The sequence below is a fragment of the Macaca fascicularis genome, chromosome 10 (genome assembly GCF_037993035.2).
Source record: "Macaca fascicularis isolate 582-1 chromosome 10, T2T-MFA8v1.1".
Lineage (NCBI taxonomy): Eukaryota > Metazoa > Chordata > Mammalia > Primates > Cercopithecidae > Macaca > Macaca fascicularis.
Genome location: NC_088384.1, coordinates 28,240,291 through 28,257,243, shown reverse-complemented (window position 1 = coordinate 28,257,243; position 16,953 = coordinate 28,240,291). Strand labels below are relative to the sequence as shown.

General features: G+C 53.7%; 1 protein-coding gene and 2 pseudogenes across 1 annotated transcript; 1 reads left to right on the top strand and 2 right to left on the bottom strand.

The window, feature by feature from the left end:
• Positions 1-991: 991 nt before the first annotated feature.
• Positions 992-4,028, top strand: LOC102140262 (D-dopachrome decarboxylase). The gene is made up of 3 exons (XM_005595378.3): positions 992-1,124; positions 1,471-1,646; positions 3,782-4,028. Exons 1-3 carry the CDS (start codon positions 1,017-1,019, stop codon positions 3,852-3,854), a joined length of 357 nt encoding a protein of 118 aa, XP_005595435.2. The 5' UTR covers positions 992-1,016; the 3' UTR covers positions 3,855-4,028.
• Positions 4,029-8,592: 4,564 nt separating this feature from the next.
• On the bottom strand, positions 8,593-9,636 carry LOC135965259 (D-dopachrome decarboxylase-like; annotated as a pseudogene).
• A 1,880-nt stretch (positions 9,637-11,516) lies between these two features.
• LOC135965316 (glutathione S-transferase theta-3-like) lies at positions 11,517-15,804 on the bottom strand (annotated as a pseudogene).
• Between the last annotated feature and the right edge of the window lie 1,149 nt (positions 15,805-16,953).

Below are 16,953 nucleotides of genomic sequence, written 5' to 3'. Positions count from 1 at the left end.
CCGCGCCCGGCCTTTCCATGTTTTAAATAACATATTTTGCCACCCCTGGTGGACAGTGGCTCACCACCGGCACAACAGGCTACACAGGCAGATGTCAATGGGGACATGGAATGGTGGGGACAGGGAATGTCGTGAGCCCAAGGGCCCTGGCCAGCCCTACCCGCACCTGCACGTGTAACCACATCTCCTGACTGCCCAAGCGCAGATTTTCATACTTTAACATGAAATTGCCTAACTTCGAAATGGTGGCAAATCATTCAAAAAAAAAATTTTTTTTTTTTTTAGACGGAGTCTCGCTCTGTCGCCCAGGCTGGAGTGCAGTGGCGCGATCTCGGCTCACTGCAAGCTCCGCCTCCCGGGTTCACCGCCATTCTCCTGCCTCAGCCTCCCAAGTAGCTGGGACTACAGGCGACCGCCACCACGCCCGGCTACTTTTTTGTATTTTTAGTAGAGATGGGGTTTCACCGTGTTAGCCAAGATGGTCTCCATCTCCTGACCTCATGATCCGCCCACCTCGACCTCCCAAAGTGCTGGGATTACAGGCGTGAGCCACCGCGCCCGGCCTCAAAAAATTTTTAAGCTCCCGTTGCATTGGTTATTAGGGTCGAGCCTGGGGAAAACCCCTATAGGTGTGTGTGTCTGTGTTGGGAGTGTTGAGACCTCAGTACTAGGAACCAGGCGACCACAGCGCGGAAAACTTGAGGGAAATCCACCTGGCGCCAGACAAGAGGGTTGGGGGAGAGACAGAGTAGGACCACTACAACGTTAAAGACTTGTAGTGGGTGGGGCTATACCTAGAGCGGGGGCGACGAGACTTCCGGAAATCAGAGCCGGCACAGGTGACTTCTGTTTGCAGAAGCGGGATGTACCCTAGGCAGCCAATCGGGGAGCGCTGTCTCTGTCCAGCCAATGAGAAGTCAGATTGCTGTGGCGCCTCGCCCCTCCTCCCTGGTCCCCGAGCCTTGGGTACCCCCAGCTTTTTTTTCCCTGGAGCAATTTTCCTTCCTCTGCCCGCCATGCCGTTCGTAGAGCTGGACACGAATTTGCCCGCCAACCGAGTGCCCGCGGGGCTGGAGAAACGACTCTGCGCCGCCGCTGCCTCCATCCTGGGCAAGCCTGCGGACGTGAGCGTGGGCCGGGCAGCACTGGGCGAGGGGAGGTTGGTGGGCCAGGGGTCCGGCCCAGTCCCTGCTCTGCCTCCCCGACAGTGACCCCGAATCTTTCCCCTAGGGACCACTCCCTCCTTTCTCCACACCAAGCTCCGACTTTCCGTGCTCCACGATCCCGCGGCTCCCCCTCCGCACGTCTTGCCCTTATTGCCCTCCCCAGTCATGACCTGGACATGATCCTCAGGTCCATTCCTGTCCCCGCGAACACCGGCGCGTTTCCGCTTTCGCGCGCTCGGGTCGGGTCCCCAGAGGTAGCCCGGCCGGCCTCAGCTTCGGGTAAAACTTTTCATGTCCCCCTCAGCGTGTGAACGTGACGGTGCGGCCAGGCCTGACTATGGCGCTGAGCGGGTCCACCGAGCCCTGCGCGCAGCTGTCCGTCTCCTCCATCGGGGTAGTTGGCACCGCCGAGGACAACCGCAGCCACAGCGCCCACTTCTTTGAGTTTCTCACCAAGGAGCTAGCCCTGGGCCAGGACCGGTACGTAGGGGTACTCGGGGATCCATTTGGGACTGCGGCAGACTGGAGCCAGTGATCCTGCCTCAAGGGGAAAAACCCATTTCTTGCCCTGCCCAGTAAGGACACATCAGGGTATGGGGCCCTGGGGCCCCCTGACCCCTCAGGTTCCTGGTAGGACCATCTTCAAAGTGTGAGCAGGATTGAATGAATTTCTGGCTCTGCTCCTCAGTGCGTAAGTCTGTGAACCGGGAAGGCTCTTTCAGCACTCCCAGGGGCAGTGCAAGGGTCATGTGGGATTGTCTGTGTGCTGTACCTGCCTTGGCACCTGGCAGGGTACAGACGCCTTGGCTGAAGTGTGATTTTCTGGAACTTTTCCAGCCTGGTCAGAAGGAATTCTGGGTATGTTCTGAAGCTATCTTTTGGACCTTTGTCCCAACCAGGTTCCAGGTGAGGTTCAGGGGAGGCTCACAGAGTAGTGAAAGAGCATTGGCCTGGATGTTTAGACATCTGCTTTCTGGGTCCTGCATAGCTCGGGGACCCCAAACTTGGAAATGAACCATCTCCACTTGGCAACCTCCTCTTCTGTGAAAACAAGGGAAAGGACCGCCCTCCCCCACAAGAAGCCTCTACAACCCAAACCTGGCGTTCTGTGACCGAGTTAAAGTTTCTTGTTGGGTAAAAGATGATCTTGAGCCACATCCATGCCTATGAGGAAATAAGGGCATGAAAAGCTTGAAAGGACACTGTCCAGGCACGGTGGCTCATGCCTGTAGTCCCAGCACTTTGGGAGACCAAGGCGGGAGGTTCACTTGACCCAGGAGTTGGAGACCAGTCTGGGTAACATAGTGAGATGCCATCCCCCAAAACAATTTTAAAAATTAACCAGACATGGTGGTGTGCACCTGTAGTCTCAGTTGGCAAGCTACGGTGGGAGGATGGCTTCAGCCCAGGTGGTTGAGGCCGCAGTGAGCTGATTGTGCTATTGCGCCCCAGCCTGGGTGGCAGTGAGACCGTGTCTCAGAAAAAAAGACCTTCTGAAATGGAGCCTTTGTTAGTCCATGAAGGCCAATGAGGAATGGCTGATCCTGCTGGGTCCTCCCTCAAGCTACAGAGGAATCATACAGTCAGCCCCCTGTATCACTAGGTTCCGCATCTGTTGGTTCCGCAACAGATGCTAATCACTGAATTATCCTCTGTTGTTTGATGGATTGAAATATCAGAGGAAAAATTCGTAATTGCATCTATACTGAAAATATGTATAGACTTTTTTCCTTGTCATTATTCCCTAAACAATACGATTTACGTAGTATGTACATTATATTAGGTATTATTAAGTAACCCAGAAATTTAAAGTGAGAGGATGTGTGTAGGTTATATGCAAATACACCGTTTTGAACAAATGTAGATTTTGGTTTCCTCTGGGGATCCTAGAACAAATCTCCCATAGATACTGAGGGAAAACTGTTATTCTAACAAGTATTATACAAATGCTTACCATGTGCTAGGTACTCTACAGGTACTGTACACTCATGATCCCATTTGATCCTTACAATCCCTGTCCACTCTCCCTTTGCTCGGACAAGGCATGCTATCCCCCCCCATGAGGTATGCCAAGTTTATAAGAAGACTGAGGCTGTTCATACTTCTGCCCCCGAAGCCAGGCTATCCCAAGCTCTGGTGCTCCTCACTGGAAACTTGCTGTTACCTCTGAGAGGAGCATGTTCACTTATGGCACAGACATTAGTGGTGGGGGTTGGCGGGGCTGGGGGTGGGGTGGTCACCCTGTGCTCAGCCTTTGAGAAAACAGGTGGCTGAGGTACTGTGCCCTTAGGGAGCCTGCAATTAGGAGGCAGGGTGCCCCTCAGTCCACAAACTGACGGAGATGATAGAGTATATGGCACAGATGCCGAAGCTACTTTATTGTGTATCTGTCCTAGTTGGGTCATGCTGATGTGCAGCCACCATCCCACACCTGAGTGTCCCACTGCCCTGCTGGGGGTTGGGGAAAGATCATTACTGGGATGAGCAGGTTTGCAAAATGCCTGGTGGACTGCGGCAGGCTGTCCTGAGTACCCACAGTGGGAGTACCTGGCAGGGGTCTTGCAAGATGTGGTGTTAGTCAAGGAGCTGATGATATCTTTTTCTGTCTCCTGAAGGATACTTATCCGCTTTTTCCCCCTGGAGTCCTGGCAGATTGGCAAGATAGGGACGGTCGTGACATTTTTATGATTGGCACGGAGGCATCCGGGGCATCTGTGAGCTGGCTGCTTCTTCCAGAGAGATCTCCTGGCAGAGTGAGGGCCTAGTGATAACCAGCTTTGGATTATGCCACATGCAACATTCCTGTGATCACATAATCCTCTTCATCCTCATATGAAATAAATGAGAGCTTCCTCGTTCAAACATGACTTCTTACCTTCTGTTATCCCTCCTGGGCATCTTGGGCCACCATGGGTAGCAGGGCTGGGGGATAAGCCCATAGGGAACCTGGAGGGGGATGATTTCCATCTTCAGGGCTACTGTTCGGTATGTTTAAGACTGCTCAGATCTGGGGGTGGAAGCCTCAGCCTGGAGGCTCTGCTCTCCACACCCATCTGCAGGCCTGTGGGAAGGTGTGAGCAGTTGGTCCAGCTGGGGCCCTTCCTGCAGACTGCTGACCTGAGGCTTCTGTACTCCTGAAGCCTACTCCCTCCACACCTGGCTGGGCAGCCTGCCACGCCCCTCTCCCCACCTCTGTAGAGTGGAGGCAGGGTTTGCCTGTGTCCCTTTGAGGGTTGGTCACTGGTTTTCCAAAAGCAGGGTCCCCAGTCTGCTTCTCCTCCATAGGGTTGCAAAGCCTTGTCTCCCTCCCTTTGGCAAGACTCCAACCCTCCTCCCAGCCGCCCCATCGCCCCTTCCTGGCAGTAGCACCAGCTTTCACAACCTTTCCAGCCCAGGGGCCCCCAGGCCGGGAGGATGGCTGGGGGGACACATGGCAGGCCTGTAAGGTTTCCTGTGTCTTCTCTCCTGTCGCAACGGTGCTACCTGCACACTTAACTGTTGGACACACAACCACACATTCACACATCCACCCACATCTAGTCACGATTCATCAGTCACACATACACCCACATATACAATCATACCATTTACACACATATACACCCAATCACACAATTCACATCCAACAAAGTCACACAACTCAAATTCACACAGACCAAACCCCCACACACGTGCACCCACATACACAATCAACCATTCACTGACATTCAGTTATCACAGTTCACTCACATACACCCCCCCTCACACACATGCACACAATTCAACAAAATCACACAATTCACTCATTCACACACATACCCACATACAAATTCACACTGCTCACATTTACACACAATTCACTAAAATTCACACATATATACACCCATGTACACACAGTTCATTCGCATCACACACATATACACCCGCACGTAAACAGTCACACAATTCACTCACGTTCAGTCACCGACTTTCACACATACACACGTACCACACACAGGCAATTCAATCACATGGCCAAAAGCCAGTCTTCACCTTGCTACAGTTCCCAGTGTCGCCTCAACTTTTGCAACAGCGTCCCCTTCCCATGCCTGGACAGCTGGAGAGCCCTGAACACACCCCATCTTCATGCCTCCAGCGCTAGCCCAAGCCCTTCCCTCTGCCAAGAGCACTAAGTGGAACTCAAGGTCACTTCTCAGGACCCTTCCCTGCCCCTCCTCCTGCCAGGTGACCTGAGGATCCTGCTGGCCCTGCTTAACAATGATGCACAGCATGGTTAGTGCAGCTGATGTCGCTCTCCCAGACTTACTGCTGCCTACACAGCACTGGGACTGACTGTTTAACTTTACTGTTTATTTCATGTATTTTATTGGAGTGTCTCTTGAAAGCAAAACCATGCAATTAGGAAATCCAAAGGCAGCCAGCATGGAGCAAGTGCAGAGTGCAGTGGTGCAAACTCAACTTACTGCAGCCTCAACCTCCTGGGCCTAAACAATCCTGCCTCAGCTTCCCATGTAGTTTGGATCACAGGCCCATGCCACCATGCTGGGCTAATTTTATGACTTTGTAGAGATGGGGTCGCACTTTGTTTCCCAGGGTGGTCTTGAATTCCTAGGCTCAAGTGATCCTCCCACCTCAGCCCATTTTGCAAAGCTGCTCATCCCGGTAATGATCTTCCCCCAACTCCCACCAGGGCAGTGGGACACTCGGGTGTCAGATGGTGGCTGCACATCAGCATGACCCACCTAGGACAGACACTCAACATCAACACAGTAGCCTCAGTGTGTGCACTGTACACTCCCTCATCTCTATCAGTTTGTGGGCTGAAGGGCAACCTGCCGCCTCCTAATTGCAGGCTCCCTAAGGGCATAGTGCCTCAGCCACCTGTTTTCTCAAAGGCTGGGCACAGGGTGACCCCACCACCACTAATGTCTGTACCATAAGTGAACTTTACCCCTGTTCTATAAAGATGTTAAGCCCCAAAAATGAAGTGGAGGGCCATACCCTGAGGGAGGGAATGGATCTCCAGGGTTGGAATAGTGACACCTTTTGTCCTCACTTACATGAATAGGAAGGATACAATTGCTGAGACTCCCCATATCCTAGCTTCAGGAATAGCTTTTGTTAGGCCTGTTACTCTGAGGGACCCTAAAATTCCAGATAGTCCCCCCAAAACAGGGATTTGGGCAAAAATTATGTCTTTTTGATTGGTGAGCCCAGGTGCCTAAAGAAGGTAACAGAGTCCTGGAGTTCACACTAGAAGTCATTCTTTTTTTTTTTTGAGACGGAGTCTCGCACTGTCGCCCAGGCTGGAGTGCAGTGGCGCGATCTCGGCTCACTGCAAGCCCCGCCTCCCGGGTTCACGCCATTCTCCTGCCTCAGCCTCCTGAGTAGCTGGGACTACAGGCGCCTGCCACCGCACCCGGCTAATTTTTTGTATTTTTAGTAGAGATGGGGTTTCACTGTGGTCTCGATCTCCTGACCTTGTAATCCACCCGCCTCGGCCTCCCAAAGTGCTGGGATTACAGGCGTGAGCCACCGCGCCCGGCCTAGAAGTCATTCTTACAGGAGAAACTAGAAAAGCACCAGAGACAGCGAGCGGTTTTTAGAAGCAGGACCAACCTCAGAGAAGAGAGACGAGAAGAGGTTTGTCTGGCAGGCATTAGGACCCAGGGTGGCAAGGATTAGGGTAGATAGAATAGATGGGCGAGTCTCGCTTGGGTGACAGGCCTTTGAGAGTTCCACTCATGGCCACAGGCTCAACCAACTTGTCGGGATCCCGGAGCCGCGTGGCTTTCCTCTCAGTCGACCCTGGGCTCAGCCCAGTAGTACAGGAAAAGCGGAAGCTGCTTCTAGGCAAACCAACCCTTCCAACTCCGAAGACTCGGGGGTTGTTAGAGAGCCCTTTCCCAGAAAGCCTGACAGTCGTATCTTGAGTCCGGTGGCTGCGCTAGTTGCTTTTAACTGGCCGACAGGTGCCCAGTATTTAGCCCCCAGATTCTAAGGAAAAATAGGACAGAATAGCAAGCAAAAGGGGTCCGTTGGTTCTCACCACTTGGTGATAGTTGATGTCCCACTGCTCAGGCGATAGCTGATAGTCCCTCTGTGGTCGCCAAAATGTGTCCGGAATGGGTGGGTTCTTGGTCTCACTGACTTCAAGAATGAAGCCCCAAACCGTCGTCATGAGTGTTACAGTTTTTAAAGATGGTAACGTCCAGAGTTTGTTCCTTCAGACGTTCAGATGTGTCTGGAGCTTCTTCCTTCTGGTGGGTTGGTAGTCTCCCCGTCAGGAGTGAAGCTGTAGGCCTATCATGGTGAGTGTTACAGCTCTAAAAGGCAGCGCGTCTGGAGTTGTTGGTTCTTCCCAGTAGGCTTGTGGTCTCGCTGGCGTCAGGAGTGAAGCTGCAGACCTTTGCGGTGAGTGTTACAGCTCATAACGGCAGCGTGGACCCAAAAAGTGATCAGCAACAATATTTATAACAAAAAACACAGCTTCCACAGCGTAGAAGGGGTTGCAGCTGGCTGGCTCGGGCAGCCTGCTTTTATTCCCTCATCTGGCCCCACCCACATCCTGCTGATTGGTCCATTTTACAGAGAGCTGATTGGTCCATTTTGACAGAGTGCTGATTGGTGCGTTTACAATCCTTAAGCTAGTCGGAGAGTCACAGAGTGCTAGTCCTCCAAGTCTCCACTAGGTTAGCTAGATACAGAGTACCAATTGGTGTATTCACAAACCCTGAGCTAGACACAGAGTGCTGATTGGTGTATTTACAAACCCTGAGTTAGGCAGAGTGCTGATTGGTGTATTCACAAACCCTGAGCTAGACACAGAGTGCTGATTGGTGTATTTACAATCCTCTGGCTAGATATAAAAGTTCCCCAAGTCCCCATCCAGTTCAGGAGCCCAGCTGGCTTCACCCAGTGGATCCTGCACCAGGGCTCATGTGGAGCCGCCAGCCAGTCCGGAGCGGCGCCTGCATTCCTCAGCCCCTGGGCTGGCCATGGGACCAGCACCACGGAGGAGGGGACGGCGCCCCTCCGGGAAGCTCAGGCAGCGCGGGAGCTTACCGCAGGTGGGGAGCTCAGACATGGCGGGCTGTAGGTCCCCAGCCCTGCCGTGCCCGGAAGCAGGTAAGGCCCCCGCGAGAATTTGAGTGCGGCGCCGGCGGGCCGGCACTGCTGGGGGACCCGGTGCAACCTCCGCAGCTGCTGGCCCGGGTGCTAAGCCCCTCACTGCCCTGGGCCGGCGGTGTGCGGGGCCCGCCGATCCCGCGCCCACCGGAATTCACACAGGCCAGCGAGCGCAGCCCCGGTTCCCACCCGCGCCTCTCCCTCCACACCTCCCCACAAGTAAAGGGAGGCAGCTTCGGCCTCAGCTAGCCCAGAGAGGGGCTTCCACAGTGCCGTGGCGGGCTGAAGGGCTCTTCAGGCGCCAACAGAATGGGCGCCGAGGCCGAGGAGGCGCTGAGCACAGTCCTACCATCAGGAACCTGAGGGGTCAGGGGGCCCCAGGGCCCCAGACCCTGATGTGTTCTTACTGGGCAGGGCAATAAATGGCTTTTTCCCCCTGAGGCAGGATCATTGGCTCCAGTCTGCGGCAGTCCCAAATGGATCCTCTACTACCCTACGCACCAGTCCTGGCCCAGGGCTAGCTCCTTGGTGAGAAACTCAAAGAAGTGGGCGCTGTGGCTGCGGTTGTCCTCAGCACTACGCAGATGGAGGAGACGGACGGCTGCGCGCAGGGCTTGGTGGACCCGCTCAGCGCCATAGTCAGGCCTGTACACACTGTCACTTTCACGCGCTGAAGGGGACATGAAAAGTTTTACCTGAAGCTGGGGCCGGCAGGGCTACCTCTAGGGGACCCGACCCGAGCGCGGGAAAGCCGAAACGCGCAGTGTTCGTGGGGACAGGGATCCCAGTACAGGTCGAGGCCCCTGAAGGTCACGTCCGGCTCATGACTGGGGAGGACGATAAGGGAAAGACCTGCGGAGGGGGAGCCGCGGGATCCTGGAGCACAGAAAGTCAGAACTTGGCGTGCGGAAAGGAGAGGGGAATGGTCCATGGGGAAAAGGGTCGGGGTCGCTGTAGGGGAGGCGGAGCAGGGACAGGGCTGGACCCCTGGCCCACCAACCTCCCCTCGCCCTGTGCTGCCTGGCCCACGCTCACGTCCGCAGGTTTGCCCAGGATAGAGGTAGCGGCGGCGCAGAGTCGTTTCTCCAGCCCTGCGGGCACTCGGTTGTTGGGCAAATTCCTGTCCAGCTCTAGGAAGGGTATAGCAGGCAGAGAAAGAAAAACAGCTCTGGGGGAGAAGCAGCTCTGGGTACCCGAGGCTCGCGGACCAGGGAGGAGGGGCGAGGCACCACAGCAACCTGGCTTCTCATTGGCTGGACAGAGACTCAGCGCTTCTCAGCGCTTCCCGATTGGCTGCCTAGAGTACATCCCGCTTCCGCAAACAAAAGTCACGTGTGCCGGCTCTGTTTTCCAAAAGTCCCATCGCCCCAATCCTATGTGTAGCCCCACTGACTACCAGTCTTTAACCGCGTGGTGGCTACACCCTGTCGCTTCCCCGACTCTCTTGCCTGGCACCGGGTGGATTTCCCTTAAGCTTTCCGCGCTGTGGTCGCCTGGTTCCTAGCTCTGTTAAAGGTCTGAACACCCCTAACGCACAGACACGCACACACACTCCTATAGGGGTCTTCCCCAAGTTCGACCCTAATAAACAGTGCAACGGAAGTTTAAATTTTTTTTGAATGATTTGCCACCATTTCGAAGTCAGGCAATTTTATGTTCAGTATGAAAATCTACGCTTCTCTTGGGGCAGTCAGGAGATGTGGTTACATGTGAGGGCGCAAGTGGGGCTGGGCAGGGACCCTTGGGTTCACAACATTCCCTGTCCCCGCCTAGTCCCCACTGACAGCTGCCTGTGTAGCCTCTTGTGCCGATGGTGAGCCACTGTTCACCAGGGGGTGGCAAAATATGTTATTTAAAACATGGAAATCTGTTGGTGTGGCTTAAACACAAGTCTGTGATTAGTGTGGCAAAATCACTTGAATTGTACATTTTAAATATGATTGAAATTGTGGTCAGGCAGAGTGGCTGACACCTGTAATCTCAGCACTTGGGAGGCCAAGAAGGGAGGATTGCTTGAGTACAGGAGTACAAGACCAGGCTAGGCAACATAGCAAGATTCCCTTCTTTATTTTCTACAGAAAAAAAAAGGAATCCTGGTGTTGTGGTGTGCGCTTGTAGTTCTAGCTACCTGTGCGGCTGAGGCAGGAGGGTTGCTTGAGCCCAGGAGATCTAGGCTACAGTGAACTATGACTCATTTTTTCCCTGTCTCTTTGTCTGATGGGTTTCTCTTATTTTTGTTTGTTTGTTTGTTTGTTTGTTTGTTTCTGAGACAGTCTCGCTCTGACTGGAGCTTGAGTGCAGTGGTATGGTCTCAGCTCACTGCAACCTCCACCTTCCAGGTTCAAGTGATTCTCCTGTCTCAGCCTCCTGAGTGTGCTACCATACCTGACTAATTTTTGTATTTTTAATATAGATGGGGTTTCACCGTGTTGCCCGGGACTGGTCTCAAACTCCCGACCTCAAGTGATCTGCACACCTTGGCCTCCCAAAATGCTGGGATTACAAGGGTGAGCCACCACGCCAGGCCTGTCTTACGGGTTTCTAAGAGCATCCTAAAGAACATTACTTCCTTCTGACCTATCTTTTACCAAGATCCCTCCCAGTTTTTTGCTTGTTTTATGTTTAATCAATTTTTTCTTACACAAGATGTCCCTGTATATGTTTTTTTGTTTGTTTGTTTTGTTTTGTTTTTGAGACAGAGTTTTGCTCTTGTTGTCCAGGCTGGAGTACAATAGCGTGATCTCAGCTCACTGTAATCTCCGCCTCCCGGGTTTAAGCAATTCTCCTGACTCAGCCTCCTGAGTAGCTGGGATTACAGGCATACTGGCGCCACCACACCCGACTAATTTTGTAGTTTTAGTAGAGATGGGGTTTCTCCATGTTGGTCAGCTGGTCTCGAACTCCCAACCTCAGGTGATCCACTCCCCCCCCACCAATGTGCTGGGATTACAGGCATGAGCACCGCAGCTGGCGTGTATTGGTTTTTTCTCTGTTGAGCTCTCCCACTGTTCTGAGGCTTAGAAAGTCCTTTCATACCCAGATATCAGACGAACATTTATTGAAATGTCTCCTCACTTCTTCCTAGTTTGACTTTTTTCACTTAATACTTCTCCATCTAGGAATTATGTGTCTAGCAAGGTGAGGGTTTGTTTGTTTTCTACCCCTAAGGCAAGATTCCCAGGCAACCTAGAGTATGCAAAAGAGCATAGGATTAACTGCTCATAGCTCTGGAATTAAGGCACTTTAGGGGAATCATTCTTTGGCTCTGGTCCTTGGTTTCCCTTCTATGAAACAAGTTGAGTGAATTAGGCAGTCTCTGGCATTCCAGGATTTCGTCTCAGGTCTAAACAGGATTTTGTAAAGTGAAAGCACCGTCCCTTGGGCATCCTGGGAGGTGTCCCTGCCCTCCATGGCTCGCCTTCTGCCACATGGCCCAGCAGCAGCTACTCTGCAGAGCCATGTGCTGCCATGACAGGTACTCATGCGCGCGGGCGCGGGCCTGCAGGTCCTGGGGATACCAGTGGTCAGGCACTTTGTGCATGCAGCTCATATGCAGCAAGATAGCCACACTGAGGGGACATGGCAGGGGCAGAAGACATGCCCTGGTCACTCTTCAGGCATTTTCTGGGGCATTTTCACTATCCCCATGATGCAGAGGAGAAACGTGAGGCTCAGAGAGGTTAGGTAACTGCCCAGGGTCACACAGCCCTCCACGGGGCCAGACTATCATCTGAACTAAGGGCAGGAAGTAAGAAACAAAATGTCATGAACTTCAGCAGGGGATCAGGGAAGGCTTCCAGGAGGAAGGGGCACCCAGTGTGAGTCTGAAGAATGAGAGCAAGTTGGGTATCTCCCCAACATATCCAAAGCATGGACAGGGCCAGGAGCAAGGCCAGCAGGAGAGAGCCTTCCAGGTGACATGGCAGCATTGCTTCCCACCCTGTCCCATCCCCTGTCCACCTATGGTGAAGCGTTGTGCAGTCTGACCCCCAGAGCTCATTGTGCCTCTGTGGGTGTCGGACCCTCCAGTTATCCCAGGCTCTGAATGTGAATCCAGCTGCACCACGGAGGCACTGCATGGCCTCGGTAAAGGACGCCACCATGCAGCCACCAACCTGGAAGCCATTTTTGGTTTTCATTTTTCCCGCCCACCTCCGACCCTTCAGCAAACCCTGCAGTTAGAGTTTCAAGAAAAATCAGAACCGACCACCACCCCGCCCCCCAACCCTGCACCACCACCACCACCTTGGTCTGGGGCTCCAGTGCTGCGGGCTGGATGACTGCAGTAGCTGTCTCACCCCTGCCAGGGGATCCTTTACGACGTAAGTCAGATCACAGTTCTCCCCTGCTCAAAACCCTCTGGCGACTCAGTCCACCTGTGGTAAGAGCCAAAGCCTTCCCCGTATCCCATGCTACGCTCTGTCCTGACCTCCTGCTCTTTCTGCTCACTGCACCCGCCCTGGCCCACCTGGAGCCTTCGCCCTCACTCTTCCCTCCAGCCAGAACACCCTTCCCCTCATGCCTTGTGCTTTCCTACAGCTCTCTGCTCAGATGCCACCTCCTCCAGGGAGTCTTCCCTCATCATCCTACTCAACGACACATGCCCCCACTCTTACCCTGTGTATTTTTTCCATGGCATCCATCCACATCTGATATGTTACATGTTTACATGGGTTACTGTCAGCTCCCCCTTGTATTAATGGAATGTGATCCCATGAGGGAAAGGGCGTAGACACGTTCGCTGCTCAAGTCCCAGGGCTGAAATGGGGTCTGGCCCTGGTGGGTGTTTAGCAAATAGCCACTGAAGCTCGCTGAGTGGTCCCTCGACTCTCCAGGGAAACAGTACTTGCCCCACAGGGTTTGTGGGCAAAATGGTAGCACTAAGATGCCTGGTAGATCCGCTCCTCGAAACTTAGCACTCTCCTTCCTTCAGAGGGCTGGGCTGGCGGTGAGGAGGCCTGGAGCAGACTGGGCCCTTTGGCCTTCTGCAAGTCCCTCCCCTCCTCCAGCCTCAGTTTCCTCATTTGTACAATGCAGGAGGGGACTTCTATAGCCCCTCTCAACACTGGGCACCTCTGCCTGCCTCAGCCCATTCTTCACCCTGGGGCTGGTGCAGGGCCCACAGTCCATGATCCAAGCCATCAACAGTGAACAGACAGATGACTGACTGGCCCCACAAGGCCTGGCAGCAGCCCAGGGACCGGTAACCTCTCAGCCAAGGTGAAGTCCCCATCCTTCAAGGCCCGGCACCTTCCTCAGAGGGTTCACCTGGGCAAAAGCAACGCTGTGCTGCTGGCCTGCAGGCGAGATCAGAGAGGTGAGTGGGGAGAACCCTGAGTTCTCTGAGGTCCCTGCCCACCCACACCCCAAAGATCCCAGCACCAGCTTTCTGAGGCCCCTGTCTGGGAGGCATCAGGGAAGAGGAGGCCTGTCTGCTAGTCACTGGATCACAGACCCTGACCCCATCAGAGGTCCACCTTTCCTGTGTCCAGCTCCTTGAAACATGGGTCAAGGACAATTCCCTGGAGCTGTAATTCACACCCCACCCCCAGTCAGTTCCATCCATAGGTCAGACCCCTCCAGCCTCCTCCCTGAGGTCTAGGCTTGCCCCCTCTGATTCAGCTTCCTATCCCAGCTGGTGACTTAGGCCCTTCTGACCAGGCTGGGTGACTTGTCAATACCCCAGAGCCCCAGCCAGACACGTTCCCAACCCTCAGACCAACCTCATTCTTGCTGGGAATCCCTGCCCCGTTCAGCCACTCAGCCTCCAGTGGCTCAGCTCTTCTTCCTTTCCTATGCCAAACTCTCAAGGCTGCCTCCCCACTGGGGGTTCCCAGGTCTGACTCACTTTAGCACTCCAGGCCAGTGCTGGAGGCCGCATTAGGTGACTGGTTAATGTGTTTGGATCGGAGGGCCTCAGTCGAGCCAGGCTCCAGTCTGATCATAGGCCTACATGTGGGCCTCTTTGCCCTTCTGCTGAATGGACATGCACACCTCTGCCCATTCTCCCTCCACAAACTGCCCCCGTGTCCAGCCCCTGTTCTGCAGCAGGTGGCTCACGCTGGTTGTACCAAGGGTAGCAGTTGGGAAGAGTCAGCTGAGCAGGGGCCTCCTTCTGGCCTGCCCAGGGGGCTCTGACGCTGCTCTCTGTCCTACTGCCCAGTTATAGCCCTGCCTCCTCCACTGAATTCTGCTCCAGCTGCATCTCTCTATGCCAGCCAGACCAGCAAACACTGGAGCTCAGGGTGAGGGTGCTGGCCTCCCCCACTGCCCTGCCACAGGGCCCTTCCGCCTCTAGCCTCTAGGAGTAGCCCCTTCAGCTGGGTGAGAACCCCAATGGGATAGAGCAAGTCAGATGCAGGAAAAAGAAAAGGCAGAAGAATGCCAAGAAATGCATAAAAGTGGAAGAGACCCAGGGCCAGACACGGTGGTGCATGTCTGTAATCCCAACACCTTAGAAGGCTGAGGCAAGCAGATCACTTGAGCTCAGGAGTTCAAGACCAGCCTGGTCTACATGGCAAAATCACGTGTCTACACATACCAAAAAAAAAAAAAAAAAAGTAGCTGGGCGCGGTGGCGTGCCTGTAGTCCCAACTACTCTACTTGGGAGCAGTAAGTTGGGAGGATGGCTTGAACCTGAGAGGTCAAGGCTGCAGTGAGCCGAGATCATGCCACTGCCCTCTAGCCTGGGCTACAGAGTGAGACACTGTAAAAAAATAAATAAATAAATAAATAAATAATAAAAAAGTGGAAGAGACACAGGCAGGGGTAGACAGGGACTATTTTACTTAGGAAACAAAGAGGCAGTTTCATAGTTTTTTTCAAGCACATGCAATGAAGAGATTCTGGCCCCTCTCCATTTCCCTACCCTCCTTCTGCACCTGCTCTGCCCTCTCTTAACCTGTATTTTGAAGAATGTTTTGTATTCACAAAGCAAAGATAAAGCCTCGATTAAAATAGACAACCAGTGGGGCACGGCATCTCATGCCTGTCATCTCAACACTTTGGGAGGCCAAGGCAAGAGGATCGCTTGAGCCCAGGAGTTCTAGGCCAGCCTGGGAAACACAGCAAGACTTCCTCTCAATAATAATAATAATAATAATGATAAAAAATTGGCCAGGCATATTGGTAGGCAGCTGTAGTCCCAGCTACTTGAGGGTCTGAGGCGGGAGGATCGCTTGAGCCTGGAAGGTCGAGGCTGCAGTGAGCCATGATTATGACACTGCACTCCAGCCTGAGTGATAGAGTTAGATCCTGTCTCCAAAAAGTAAAAATAATAAAATAGAAAATTATGCAATAGTTTCCACATTGGAGAGTCTGAGTCTTCATATTAGTCTGCATTCCTGGCCCGACTGCAAAGCAGTGTGGACAGGCGGGGATCCGGAGCCAATATCCCCTGGGCCCAGCTGCCCAGACCACCTTTAGTCAGCTCCACTGTGGGAAGCCCGAAGGAGATGCCGTTCTTCTTGGTGAAGATGTAGACTGCATGGCAGGGCTGGGACAGCAGGTCCAGGTACAGCTCCAGACCCATGGCAGGGGCAATGGGGTGGGGCGTGGAAGGGCAGACCTAAACCTAGGGAACGGGTCCTGGGGACAAGCCCCGGGGACAGGCCCAGGAACAGGAACTGTGGGCAGGAATGGCTGGTGGGGGGCGGCAGGCAGCAACGGCTGGGGCTAGGTGAGGGTTGGGCAGGAACTGCTGGGTCTCGAGCCTGCAGCGGTGCACCACACCAGGAGCCCTGAGTCCGGCCACGCCCTCTTCACTCATCCGTTGGTTCCGGAGAACTTTGGGTCAATCAGTGGCGTGTCTGCACCCTCACCACTCCTTTCTGGGAATCTAGGCTGCAGGTATATTTCCCAGAAAAAGGGAAGAGGAGAAAGGCAGAGCAGCAGCCTCCTTGCCCAGTGACTGGCCCAGTGCCCAGGATGGAGGCCAGAGAGGAAGGGTAGATGGCTGCCTGCGGGGCTGCCAGCCCCACACCTCATGAAAGAATGAACTGTCCCTCCCCAGTCGCATTTATTACAGTCCAGCTAATGCCTCCCCCAGATGGCTGAGGCCCTGTGAGGCCTACCCGGAGGTTTCCAACAATGCCTGGCATCTCATAGTAAATTAATCAACATGATACAAGTTTTGCAAAAGAGAAAAGATTTATTCACAGGGCACCAAGCAAGGATGTGGGATAATAGCTCTCAAACCCACTTCCCTGAAAATGAGGCTTAGGGATAAGCCTTGCTTCCAAGCAATAGAGCACAGACCCCAGCCACACTCAAGGGGAGGGGGCCATACAAGGATGTGAATACCAGTCTGCCTGCCTCGTGGGCCTACAACGCAGAAGGGCCATGCACTTGGTTTAAAGCTTTGCTGTTGCCATCTTGACATTCTTAACAATTTAAAAATAAGGGTCCCCACATTTTCATGTGTAGCCAGTCCTGTCCAAGGAGTCCGAAGAGCTCATGAGGGTGGACAGGGCACTGTCTGCTCTGGGCAGTGATGTGGCCACTAACAGCTGTTCTCCCGTCTCCCAGCCCCTACCCCAGGGCCACACCTTCCCCGTGGTCTCTCACATTCTTTTTTTTTTTTTTTCCTGAGACAGGGTCCTGCTGTTACCCAGGCTGGAGTGAGTGCAGTGGTGCAAACTTAGCTTACTGCAGCCTCGACCTGGGCTCAAACAATCCTTCT